General features: G+C 36.6%; 1 protein-coding gene across 12 annotated transcripts in view; it reads left to right on the top strand.

Annotated features, from left to right (window-relative positions):
- The window catches only part of PLCE1 (phospholipase C epsilon 1), a 154,929-nt gene that overhangs the window by 126,389 nt on the left and 14,701 nt on the right, over nucleotides 1–13,839 (top strand). For 10 of the 12 annotated variants that reach the window (XR_010473517.1, XM_065067457.1, XM_065067456.1 and 7 more), the window contains 12 exons: nucleotides 1,114–1,236; nucleotides 1,323–1,459; nucleotides 2,382–2,620; nucleotides 3,636–3,697; nucleotides 3,845–4,010; nucleotides 5,868–5,975; nucleotides 6,409–6,525; nucleotides 6,607–6,765; nucleotides 7,702–7,828; nucleotides 10,651–10,692; nucleotides 11,447–11,571; nucleotides 12,289–12,406. Coding sequence is in view for 11 of the 12 variants with exons in the window: in XM_065067457.1 (XP_064923529.1) it covers nucleotides 1,114–1,236; nucleotides 1,323–1,459; nucleotides 2,382–2,620; nucleotides 3,636–3,697; nucleotides 3,845–4,010; nucleotides 5,868–5,975; nucleotides 6,409–6,525; nucleotides 6,607–6,765; nucleotides 7,702–7,828; nucleotides 10,651–10,692; nucleotides 11,447–11,571; nucleotides 12,289–12,406 (1,523 nt within the window). In the remaining variant the exon portion in view is untranslated. The remainder of the gene's footprint in view (nucleotides 1–1,113; nucleotides 1,237–1,322; nucleotides 1,460–2,381; nucleotides 2,621–3,635; nucleotides 3,698–3,844; nucleotides 4,011–5,867; nucleotides 5,976–6,408; nucleotides 6,526–6,606; nucleotides 6,766–7,701; nucleotides 7,829–10,650; nucleotides 10,693–11,446; nucleotides 11,572–12,288; nucleotides 12,407–13,839) is intronic. The other 2 variants (XM_065067458.1, XM_065067455.1) reach the window with 1 other exon arrangement.

The raw sequence follows: 13,839 nt of genomic DNA, 5'->3' as shown, positions 1-13,839 counted from the left end.
ATTCCTGCAATGTGTGTCCATAGGTGTTTAGGCCCATCCTGCTGTCATCATTGCAAATCAGTACATGAAATTCACTTGTTCATACTGCTCAAGGAATAGTTCATGTCACAGCCTAACTACACTTACTAGTGTATATCCTGTAGTAGCCTCAAGATTTTGGGATGTGGTGTTTGGAAATGTACTGGTTCTGCTTCAAAAACTTTGTTCAGCTGCACGACTTAGGTTAGCAATTGCAGTTATAATGAAATTGGCTGGGCTTTGTGTTATGAAGTCAACTAAAATAATTAGCACCAAACAGGTAGTTGTTTGTGCGATCGTTTTATGCCTTTGCTCTCAAGAAATTCCAGCCTGCTTTCCTTCAGCCCACAAAGCTGAAAGGAGGAAATCATTAGAACCGAATTTCTAGAAGGAAATGGCCTCCAGAGGCTACTGTCCAAGCCTAGAAGAAGAGAACTGTAGCGTGACCTGTCTTTGAGGTATCTGGTGATAATCCTGACTGTTCTTGGGAAGTATTCAGGAAACCCATGGGCTGGGAAACAATGAGGGTTGAGTGCCAGGAAAGGGGAAGGGTTATCCTTCTTAAAATCTGCTCCTTAAATGATCCCAGATATAAAAAAAAAAACAGGTGCATAAGGAAAATATTTGTTTTTCATGTGTATCAAGTCTGAATAATACTATTTTATCTTAAAAGCACAGAGCTTTAAGGAATTCCATATCCTTTTTATTTTTCCCCTTAGCAAATCTTCAAGAAACCTCATAAACAGCCTGCACTACGGGAATGCTGAAATTGTTTTCTTTAAAGGGAAAATAAGAATGCTGTAATTTTGCTATTTCCATCAGGCCCTTTTGCACACGGGAGAGTTTTAAATACCATGCATATACATTACTAATTCTGACAAAGTCTGCAGTTGTCATGAGAGAATAGTTGCTATAAAAGAAGGTACAAACTGTCATTGTTCATCTTGTAATATACTGCTTTATTTGCTTCTTCCAGATATTGGTAATAAATACATTAAAGGAAAGCACAAATAAAGTGTTAATGCAGTAATGCGTAATATTTCAGTAAGTGGAAATTTAACAGAACCAAACTATAGCAGTGTCTTTCTGATTTAGCACATGGAGCAGCAGTAGCTGGCATGGCCGCGTTAAAGGAGGAATGAAGGGGTTTCAAAACTTCATGGTGTCCGATAGTAACATGACTTTTGTGGAGTTTGTAGAGCTCTTCAAATCTTTCAGGTAAAATATATTTTTATTCTGCACTGATCTCATTCATTCAAGTTTATAAAAGTGAAAAAAAATGAACTTTTCAACTCTTTTTGCAGTGTCCGTAGCCGCAAGGATCTGAAAGACCTATTTGATATCTATGCTGTGCCTTGCAATAGATCCAGTTCAGAGCCTGCTCCTCTTTACACTAATTTGAAGATTGATGAAAATAGCAGTGGATTCCAGCCTGATTTAGGTTTGTTGAAGAGGAAAATGCAGCTGTTAGAGTGCTGAACAGCTTCAGTTATTTGCCTTCAGAAAAAGCGTCTCAGTCAGTCTCATAAAGAGCTGTCAATTATAAGTTTAACTAAAGGATTCCTGCCATCCTGCTTAGCAGGATGTAAGACAGGTTCTCACTTCAGAAATGGAGGGGCAGAAAAGTATTCCTGCTTTATATTAGCCATATATATTTGTAACTGGTAGAGTAGAGGCATAGAACTCATGGCTGAGCCTCTGGGCCCAACACAGGGATATCTATCTGGTTGCAGGAGCTCTAGAAGTGCTAAAACACCAAGCAAATGTAGGGAAGAGAAATGAGGAGGCTGTGCCCTGTGTCTCATCTGGTTTCGTAGTAGATCTGCTTTATGTGAGACAAGGGGGAAAGAAACCTCTGTCCCCCTTTACATTCCCCACTTATCTTATTCTAAATCTGGAGGTTTGTCCACATTTAAGGAAAACAGTCTTTCTGCCAAGCAGCCTGTGGGGAGGGTACAGTACAATTGGCATATGGGGCTGCAAGAAGATAAATGGTGATTGCACAGGAAGGGTATGGGGTTGTACACAGCGAAGGAGAGTCTCTGAGGCTGGATGTGGTGGTGATGGGAAGCAGGAGAGTCCTGAGTGACAGTGCTTGAGAGGGGATGAATCCATATTAAAGTTTCCAGGATTTTGTTTGTAGTAATTGAACACTCCTAGTTCACTCCCACTATTTTCACACACCCTAAATGCTCTTTCTTCTATTAGTGAATAGAAGCAAGATGTTTTTCTTCTAATTTACTATGTCAGTGCTAAAATACGCAGATGATAATGTGTTTTATGTAGGTCATTATATGCTATATAGTATATATAGTAGACATATAGCTTGTATTTATATTTCCTTTTTTTTTTTTTTCTTTAAGATTTGTTGACTAGGAATGTTTCAGACCTTGGTTTGTTTATTAAGAGCAGGCAGCAGCTATCAGACAACCAGAGGCAAATATCTGATGCTATTGCTGCTGCCAGTATCGTAACCAATGGTACTGGAGTTGAAAGCACATCGCTAGGAATATTTGGAGTGGGAATCCAGCAGCTAAACGACTTCCTAGTGAATTGCCAAGGAGAACACTGCACCTATGATGAAATCCTCAGTATTATCCAGGTCTGTAATACAAACATCTTGCAAATTCTTTACTTGAAGTCTTGTAACTTCTGTTTTCTCCACTAGCATAGTGTGCCTTGTAGCCAGAACAGCATGTATGTGTGGATATCTCCTTTCACACTGATGTTGTCACTACAGTTTACTTGAATTAAAAAGTTAATACTGTCTTTATTCTGAGATATAAAATTGTGCAGATGTCCATTAATATGTTCATAAAAATAAAAAAATGCCAATAAACAGTTTTATTTGCTATGTATGCTTATCCAGAAAAGGGATTTCCCTAGTCACCACTTGGGAAAAGTGTTTATGACAGTGAATTGTTTTCTCCTTGTCTATGACCACCTTTGATAGAGCTTAACCCTAACTTGGAATTTAAAAGAAACACTGTATCCACATATTTCTATTTTATGGACATTTTATTCCCTTGTGTACAATGGCTGGAGTGATTAGAAAATATGTACAAAACTTTGAATTCCTCCAAACACGCATAATTAATATACTCCAAAATTAAGCCCCCATTTAGCAAGTAACAAAGACTAAAAATTATATTTCAGCTATCAGCATGTAATATAAAATTGCAAAGTTTAAAGAACAGAAATTCTAAAGAAACTCAAGTTAGCGTACCACAAGTCTCTTTAATTCAAGGTGGTGGTGTGTTGTGTTTAAGCACAAGAGCTTGGAGAAGAATGCCTGATTATACACCCTTTTTTATTTCACCTTAAGTGCTGGCTCTGCTTTGAACAGGAGATTGAATTAGATGACCTCGCAATGTACTTTTCAACCTGTATGATTCTATGATTTACAATTATGAGTTCAGTATGCTTGTTTAATGATTTGTAAAACAAGCGTGCGCATACTGCAGGCACCTACTTACTTTATCCACAAAAAGACTTGGGTTTACATACTACCTGATTAGTTCAATGACCAGATTACACTATGACAATATGAAGAAGCTGTATTTCTAAAAATTGTTGTTATATAGATATAGATATCTTGAATTTCTTCTTCTTTATAGAAATTTGAACCCAGTGTGAATATGTGCCAGCAGGGGCTGCTATCTTTTGAAGGATTTGCAAGGTAATGTGTTAAATTATATGTGTATATACTTATATATATATATATATATATATATATATGAAGATTACACCAATGTATTGATGTCTGTATGACAGTCACAAAATACTCAGCACAGCATTAAATTTCTTCACATCTTCTCACTTCTAGATTTTTGATGGATAAAGACAACTTTGCCTCCAAAAACGATGAGTCACAAGAGAATTCTGAGGACTTGCAGTTTCCGCTGTCATATTACTATATAGAATCTTCACACAATACTTACCTTACTGGCCATCAGCTTAAAGGAGAGTCCTCGGTAGAGCTCTACAGCCAGGTATGCAGAATTGGATCGTTGTGTAGTTTTCAACATGAACTTGTTCCTTTAACTGGCAAGTCAAAGAAACATGACCTTTTTGCTTTGAAAATCTAGATGTCCTAAACCCCTGCTTGCAAAATGTTGGAAAACAAGATGTGTGGGAAAGCTGCCTGTAAGCACAGTTGTGCTCAAATGCCTTTACTAAGGCAAAAAAATGGGTTTAGTTTGAGATTCATAGCATTTAGACACCAGTCGGTCTGACCCAACCTACTAAAATTAGACTTTCCCACAGGAAAGACTGATCTAATATTTTAGTTCATTCAGATGTCCAAAATGCTACTCAAATACTGTGCATTGCACTGCAAAGACAAATTGCAAATGGAACTATAACTTCTAAAAACATTACTTCTAGGAATATTCTACCATTTTTTAGACTTTATGCCTTATTCGTGGTAAACGGGAAAAGCACAGTTTCTCCCTAGGGCTTTTGGTTCTGTGTTTGTTTGCATATATATATATGCATGTGTATATATATGTATGTATGTATATATGTGTGTGTGTATATATATATATGTATGTATATGTGTGTGTGTATGTATATATATATTTGTGTGTCTGTGTATTTACCAAATGCTAGAGAAAGCATCAAACTTCCTGTGAGTAGTGTTATCATTACTCTAAATGTTAACGGTTCATCATTGAGAAGGGCTCATCTGGCATCTCATGTGCTGCTTTGCCTGGAGTTGCAAGATGGGTGAGGCTGTGTTAGGAAAGCCCAAATAACAGGATTGCATTGAATAGCACAATTGCAAAGGAGGTTCCAGCACTGCACAGAGCGATGTGAGTACTGTGTTGGTAATAGATGGGAACTGACACAGAGCTCAGCTGACTCCAAAATTTGCATGATGCAGAAGAGATTCTTTCTCTCTGTCGAGTAGTTGTCACCAGAAGAGAAGGGGCACTTCATCCTGGGTCAGTGTGTCTGGCTCTCACAGAAGTGGTGATGTGCCAGCTATGGACACAACCACCTGAAATGTAATTATTTGGATTTTGAATAGAAGTAATTTTTTATTTGTTCATGAATGTTTTTGCTGGAAATGGTTTTAATTGTCAAGATCTCTGTTGTCAGTAAAATATTTAATCATAGTAGAGATAACTCTTTGAATTATAAGCATACTAAATATTCATAGCAATAATAAGCTGGGCTGCCAACAGATGGGTTATCTTTCCCTCCGTCATTCCTCTTGGCTTTCTTCAGTGGTTTTCTAGCAAGTAGGGCTTTCTAAAATAAATAAAAAGTGGATGGATGGCTGTAAATTTTCTTAATATCATTAAATAAGATGACCTGGCACATTTCAGTTCTGACTATCCTTGTGGAAGCTGTTCGTAAGACATTATTTTCGGACCTTTTTCTATTTAAAAACCTAAAAACAACAACAAAAAGAACCAGTAAACAAACTGCAGATGCCATGCCTATAAGCTGTCATGGTAGCAACCTGGAATAAATTGCCATGTTGCTTTATAGTTGTTTTTGCAGGTAGAAATACAGAAATTATTCCCTCACAACATTAAGCCATACACTTAAGAACCACTTTCTGCAAACAGATTTCTTGTGTCCTGTGAGATACCATGGATTTCAAAGCTTTATGGTACTTCTCCTGTGAACATAAATGTTTTCTTAATTTTCCCACTCCTTCTCAACGTAGGGAATTCAGTTACCTGGGGGCTGTAGCTTCTGTGTACTGTGTTTATTCCACAGAGATTGCTCTTTTGCTTCATCACTGGGCTTTCATTTAGCTCTGCAATGTCCGTCTTCTGCCTTGATAGCATGAGACTGTGGTATATCCGTGCTTACACTGTTCAATTGCATTGTAGGTTCTTTTACAAGGCTGCAGAAGTGTAGAATTAGACTGCTGGGATGGTGATGATGGGATGCCTATCATTTATCACGGGCACACTCTTACTACTAAGATCTCTTTTAAGGTATGCTGGTAATTGCACATAGAAACAAAAAGTTAGAATAAAATCATTAACTTTTTCTGTAATTGAGGAAAAAAAATCACCTACTAGAAAAGTACAAATGGACTAAATCCTAAGAGAATATGAATTATGCACCATATCAGACATGAACTCCTCTGCTAAAAACATTATACTTTTCAAATTATTTTTTGTAGCATATGTACTGTAATTTTCTGTCTTTCACTGTCAACACAACTAACATAAGTAGCCATTACCAGTTCTGTTGTAACAAGATGCTAGGTTTATCTGTAGGAGCTTGTTTTGAAAACAAATTGTGGATTCCTCCTTCTTAGAGGGGAAAACAGATGCCTTCCTTTCTCCCCTTTCAGCTAACCCTAAGTTAACTGAATGCTGCAAAATAATCACATGTTCTTTCGATGACCTTTCTTTCTCATAGGAGGTGGTTGAAGCTATTGACCGCAATGCATTCATCACCTCCGACATGCCAATTATCATATCAATAGAAAACCACTGCTCATTGCCTCAACAGCGCAAGATGGCTGAAATTTTCAAGGTAGACCATAAGTTGTGGTGATTATTCTAAGCACATGATTTGGGATTTTCCATAATATGTCACATGTTCTCTATATTTCAGAATGTATTTGGAGACAAGCTGGTAACAAAGTTTTTATTTGAGAGTGACTTTTCTGATGATCCCATGCTTCCTTCACCTGGGCAACTGAAAAGAAAAATCCTGCTTAAAAACAAGAAGCTGAAAGCCCATCAAACACCAGTGGATATATTGAAACAAAAGGTAAAGTCCTTTCTTAGTAGCAAGCAGTGACATTCTAACTTTTGTTAGAAAAAGTTTGTGTTTGAAGTGGATTGTAACACTTCCAAATAAGTAGACAAGACATGTAGTAAAGTATAGGTACAGAGGCACAGCATAACAAAATTTGTGTATTTTAGTTTTATAATGCTTCATAATATTGTGATTAGCACCACATGCCCTATGTGATAAACATAAATGAAGTTTCATTCTGAGGCTATTTGCTGCTCATGTTTTTTGAGAAATAGATACATGAATTGAGTATGTGTGTATATATAATATACATTATGTCATATTTTTGGGTAGAATTCTGCTTGTTTCTTTTTTCATTTTCAAGCCAGGGAAATACTCTCTTACACCCATTTTGGAGGAACTCTGCTACTCAAGTAGTGCTTATACCTATATGAGAATATTTTTGGTTTCTGAAAATGAGGGATGCATCTCTGGTAGCCTCAACTTAACAATGTTTGTGGTTAGTCAGCAATTAGATTGAATCACTGAAAACTAACTGCTTTTATCCAAAATGTAAATACAATTGAATTAGAATTGAACTATTGTATCAGAATAAGTAAATCACACTAATTGTACCAGTGTATGGACATTCTCCATATTTTAAAAAAGTTTTAATATGTTTCCAAAACAGCATATCTCAGACTGGAAAAAGGTGGTCTTGCTCTGAATAATGTGCAAAATGGACATTTTCCCATAATGAATTAGGTTTCATATCTTATTGGGTATTTTTCTACCAGTTCAAGTTTTCTTTATATTCAAATCCTTAAATTAGTATTTTAGTTTGATCTTAATAATCCTACTTATTTCTCATTTTATAGATTCATCACTTTCACATAAGATGCAAACAGTGATGAAAACTTTTGTTTTTTAAAAATGCCAGTAATGTGATAAGTGGTTCTGTTGCTGTAGGCTCACCAGCTGGCGCACATGCAAGCACAGGCTAGCAATGGTGCTAGCAACCCCACCACACCTACCAATGAAGAGGACGAAGATGAAGAGGATGAATATGACTATGACTATGAATCTCTGTCTGATGGTAACTATATATATTTATTTATTTATTACAGTGCTGTTTTTAGAAGAGTAGCAATAAGGCATGTAAATATTCTGGTTCAGGAATGATGTAGTTAAGTTTATCTTACCTTGTAAGGAAGATGTACTGAATGTCCCTGGTGGCACTTTGGTGCAGTAGTTTATAATACCATGAAAATAATTTGACTCTGTAGAGGACTTATGTGTGACTTTAACTGCAGCCATTAGAGGTTTTAACTGTGCAGTGTATGCTAAACTTTAGTCTTGATAAATTATATTTTATTTTATTTGTTCAAAAATGGTTATGTTGATAGTATACTCTACCTACATTCACCTGTATTGTCTTTCGTAAGGAGTTTAGACACCTGAAAGCTCAAGGTTAACAACAGGCTTAGCTCTTTCATCTGTGTGACCACCATTAAATTGGTCTAAGATGCATATTCTCTGAGGTCCTCTTTAGTTACTGCCTAATCCCAGAGACCGCTGAAGTACTTATTTTAGTTACACTTTCAGCATCAGCTGTTCATTTCATGCATAAAGGTAGAGAAGCTACTGAATCCCTGGCTTGTTCAATACAGAAACTTTATTAAAGCTTTAAGCTGCTCGGTGAAAAAAGGACACAGCAGATCTGACTGACTTGCCTTGTAAGTTCATGTGCTCTCTGTGCTTCAGCTATCCCAGTCTTCAGGAACCAGCAGTTTAGCATAAGTCCACCTTTCGGAGCAATTTATAGATTGGATATAATGATTGGCATACCAGAGGTGATGAAAAGTACTGCAGTTAGTAACTTCCACTGCTTCCTTAGCTCTCTGGTTCAGTCAGACACATTTGATTCAACTACAGAGATGGACAGAATGTGCCACACTGAGGCAGCTGAGCTGAGGTCATGCATTCTTTTGCCTCTCTTGCTGCAGGGCTGGTAGATTCTGGTAAACAGCTGGAGTCAGAAATATTTAATCCTCTCAAGTTTTGTCAAAGGACATCTGTCAAAACCCCAATGCATGGGTTGAACACGCTGGATGCTTCTAAATGGGTTACTAGTTATTTTTAATTGGTAATTTTCAGAGACTATATCAAAGTAGATCACAGTGTGTTTTTCCAATGAGACAGCAGTGATGTTACAAATGATACTAAGCTCTCTGAGTAGCTAAATGCTCCACCATTCTTAAACTCCATAAACGGGTCACAAAACTGACCAAGGGAACAAACAAGTTACAGATGTGCTTCAGTGTAGATAAACGTAAGGTAATATATTTAGGGAAATAAACCTTGCTTATATGAATCTAAGCACAACAATGGCAATATCGATTTGGGAGATCATGGAATCATTGAAAGTTCTCTGAAATCCTCAGTTTGGTGTGCAGTAACAGCCAAAAGATGAGGATCATCAGGAACAGTATCGAAAACAGAACAACTTTTGCTTCTTTATGTAACCTTAATGTGCCACAACTTGAGTTCTGTGTCAAGGTCTTGCCTCCAGATCTTGAGAAGAATATGGTGGACTTAAGGAAGCTAGAGAGAAGGAAAAGGAAAAAAGTAAAGCGACTATGGCAGTGGCTTTGCATGAGTGTGAAAAGGCTGGAATTTTCCAGCTGGTAGAGAAGAGGACTGGGAGGTGAATTTGAAGCAGGTTTACTAAATCATGAAGTGGTAGATAAAGGGAGTACAGAACTCATTAGGTTGAGGAGGTGCTCAATATCATAAGTGGAAGATCAGTCCAAAAGAGGTGAAGTGTTTCTTTCTGCAGCCAGTAGTAAATTTCTGGAATTTGGCACCAATTAGAATTGCAGAAGCAAATGGTATCAGCAGATTGAAAAAAAAAAAAGGATTGGACAAATTCATGGACAGGTTTATAAGCAAATGTTATATGTAGAAATGTACAGTCCAACACCCTAATATTCAGCAATTGTGGATGTTGGGGTGGTTCTAGGGAGTCAGACCATGACCAGTGGCTGATGCGTTCTTTACACAGCATCTCCTGTTGCCACTGTCGGAAAGAGAATGCTGAGCTAGATGGACCATTGCGCTGATGCAGCTGGGCATGTTCTCGTAGGTAAACAGTAAAGTACTTTACACACTGAACCTTTAAATCTAATGGGTACTGGTTTAAGTTCTAGGCACTAAGTTCAAAGACGATGTAAGGCTTGAGCATGCCCTGCAGCACAGGACTTCTTTCCAGTTGGTCTCTTATTTACATTACTTGCTTCTGTGTTTAATGATTTAAAAAATAGTCACAAAATTAATTAATGCATTTCAGGACCTGACACTGCTTGTGGGATAGCAGTATTGTTTATGCTAATAGGAAAATTTTTCAAGTTGGGTGCCAGTGCTGCCTTCAGTTGCATTTAGCTAGATAGTTGACCTAACTGGCTGCTTGAGAATACTCCTTGTGTGGGACAGGGTGGAGATAGTGTAGATGTAAATTGCTGAGAAAAACTATGTCAACAGACTTGCCAGGAAAATGTTGCAAGCCAACTGCAGTAAGTGACTTTTGAGCAATATTCTAGATAAGAGGAGGTTTGAGAAATCTGAAGCTAGCAAGAAACATTCACACCTTCCAATATATGAAGGAATATGCAGCATGGTTTACTGCTTTATTACAGTGATTATTCTTTGGGATCTTTAATTAAGTTAATATTTTGGCAAAACTAATCTAAATAATGGTCTGTAAACTCTCTAAAAGATTTTCAGTTTTATTTTCCTTACTGATGCATTAGGTTTGCTTAAGGCTAAGCATTTTACAACTGACACTTAATTTTCATTTCTCTGGCTGTAAATCTTAATTTCCTTTACTCTTATTCCCTCTCTGACTTCATTTCCCTGTAGCTGATGTCCTTAATGCTTCTCCTGCTCCTAACAGCCTGGAAGGTAAAGGCCATTTGGTTGAGCATTTTAACTGCATGAAATCAACACTGTGTCTCCAGCCTGTTAAATGTGATGGTGTGAATATGTGGTTTCTACTTCATATTAAAAACTCAATCCGATATTTTTAAATGGCATTGCTAACTGGTCAGAAACTGTTAGAAGGCTGCATGTGTGACACTGCATAAAAAGAATATGTTCAAAGCATCAGGAATATCAGGAATGAAATAAAACCATTCCTTTTGTGACAGTTACGATATTTTGGTCCAGAGAGACCAAACTAATAAGTGTATTATTCTCTGATAACTATGTAGCTTTGAAGAGGAGTTTCTGTAGATGTAAAAAAATATTTCTTCATGGTGAATGTTAAGGACTAAAGCCAAAACTCACTGTACAAAGATGTGTTCATGTTTGATGTGGTTAATTGTGTTTGGACTTGAGCAATTCTTTGTTGTTCAGGAATATCAGCTGTTTTCAGATGGCAAGCTTAATTCACTAGATGATTTTGTTTTAAGCATCTTCTGAGCACAAAAGGATGGGCTTTAAAAGAAGTGCAACACATTAACCAAAGCCGAGCGTTAGATTTTTAAAGTAGAAAGTTACTACTAAAAGAGAATGCTCTGACCAGTAAATGCATTATTTTGGCATCTGGTTATTCAGATAAGATTCACAGCATTGTCCACAAATATTGTTAATTCAAATTAAATTTTCAGTTTAAGTAGTTTGGCTTTATGCTTATTAAAATCCCATTAATTTTTAGATAACATTCTTGAAGACCGACCTGAAAATAAATTATCAAGTGATAAACTGCAGTTTGAATATAATGAAGAGACTGCCAAACGAATAAAGAAGGCTGATTGTGCTACTTACAACATTAAAGGAAAGGTAGTTCTGCTTTTTCCCCCCTTTCTTCTCAGCCACACTTTGATATGTAACCAGCTTCAAAAGGATTTGAGCAGTTTAGGTAACTGAGACATCAGATGGGAAATGTGCTTGAATGAAGATAAATAGTAGAAAGAATGGAAACACACCAGAGAAAATAGATTAAATAGAGCAAACACTCAACATACTGTTCAAGAAAAGTCCTCAGAGGTTATTGTATATACAGGCTGTTTGGTTGAAAATTTTAACTGTCATTGCTCTCAATGGAAGACTTAATTGAAGCTAGATCCAGGAGTTTGTTTAGATATCTAATTTTCATTAACATCAATGGAACTGAAGATTTCATCTGAATATTCAGAATCTTTGTGTACCTAAAAAACTTTAAAATGCAGCACTATGATATCAGCCACATTACCTTCTGTTAAATCATTTCACAACTGAACCAGTGCATTGCTGTTTTGTAAACTGTAGTTCTTCTCAACATGGATCTTTTTTGTCTAAATGTTTGTAGAAATGACTCTGATTGAGGCCTTTGCACGCTACCACAGTATCAGTAACAGGTATTGATGCATAAACCCGCACACAGAGATGTGTGAGGTGAAGACAGCAAACTGCATAGGAAGAATGAGTTAAAGGATTTTAAGGACATAAGTAAGATATACAAGAGTACTTTCACATTCCATATTTTTATTATTATATGTTCTTGGAATTGTCACTTAGGTTTATGACATGGAGCTTGGTGAAGAGTTCTATCTTCCACAGAATAAGAAGGAAAGTAGACAGATAGCCCCAGAGCTATCAGATCTTGTAATTTACTGTCAAGCTGTGAAGTTCCCTGGTAAGTATGCTGCCTTGTTTTATTGCTTTAAGCTTTCTAATTCTTAGAGATGTTATGTTTATGTTTTGAATTAGTTAGTACAAGCATTTTCAAATTGAAGTAGTCAAGGAGTGTTTTTCTTGATGATTTGGTATTCTACATAATAACAGTTACTGGCTCAGAAGTAGTATTCATAAATTATGCAAAGACATATTGTTTGTCAAATGTTTACAAAAGAGAAATTTGCCAGTCTTCACAACTTAGACAACTGCTTCATTGCCAAATGACAGATGACAGAAAGGTTTATCTTAAGAGCTCCAAGTTCCATGTAAGGACCTACTGAATTAAGAAGGAAAATCTTTACAGGAAGAGCTTATCACATTTCTTTAGGTGACATCACTTTACCGTGTTTCACATTTGCCTACAGCTGCATCTTCTGTTCTTTCCTAAGTGGATGGGAAGGAGCCATTTTGGGGGGTAAAGCAGCTGTTCCTGGGGTGGGTGAGGACAGCGGGTTGGACACTCACGTGCACCCTTTGTGGAAGGGGTTAAGGAGATAGGATGGTCATCTTTGGTACAGTAGGAAGAATAATGTTTGCAGAGGAAAAGGAGAGGGAGTGACTGAAGAGGAGATCACTGATAGTTACTTGTACAGTCCTGAAACATGAGGGGTTGAGTATGTTTTGACTCACACTGTGTACATAAATACTTTTAAATTGAGAATTTATTGTTTATTGGTGTGTCTATGTTTTGAATGAAAAATCTGCTTTTTTATTGAATGGTTCTCTGTGAAAAAGTTAGTAATTCTGCCAAATTATAATCTTATACAAATAGAACTATAATCAGATTAGAGAAGCTAACCAAACATAAAATAGTGTCAAATAGGCAAGATAAACATGCTGAAAAATGGAGAAGCATTCTTTTCTAATCTTCTATAACTTTAAGAATTGTAGGTGTCACTTGTAAAAATAATAACTTCTAAAAATTCAAATCTGATACTCTTTTTAATGAAATCTGCAGTGAGATATCTTTCAAATAAAATATTTTCTTTTAAAGAATTATATTAAAGATTAAACAGAGATAGGCTTATCTTGTTCCAAGCACTTTGACACACAAAGAAGTTCTGACGTTCGAAGAAGAGTGTAAAATATTTCAGTTTTTTAATGTATTTTCAGTTATAAAAGAAATAACCTGCTTTGCTAATCAAATTTCTTCCTCTTGCTTTAAAGGGGACATGAATAAAACAATTATGAGAAATAGTTCCATTCACAGGTGAACACATGAAGCTGTAGAAATCAGTTTTCCAACAAACTTTGTCTCCTTTGAGACAAATACTGCCTTCTCTGTAAGGTATGAAGACTTCCATGGCCACCATGCTGCTGATTGGATTCCTCTGCTCAGCTGGAGGGCACAGACATGGGGCACTGCTGTACCCCAATATTGTCCATTAAAAG

The sequence above is a fragment of the Columba livia genome, chromosome 6 (assembly GCF_036013475.1).
Source record: "Columba livia isolate bColLiv1 breed racing homer chromosome 6, bColLiv1.pat.W.v2, whole genome shotgun sequence".
NCBI classification, from domain to species: Eukaryota; Metazoa; Chordata; class Aves; order Columbiformes; family Columbidae; genus Columba; species Columba livia.
Note: the sequence above shows the minus strand (reverse complement) of the source record. Positions and strands in the feature narration are given on the sequence as shown.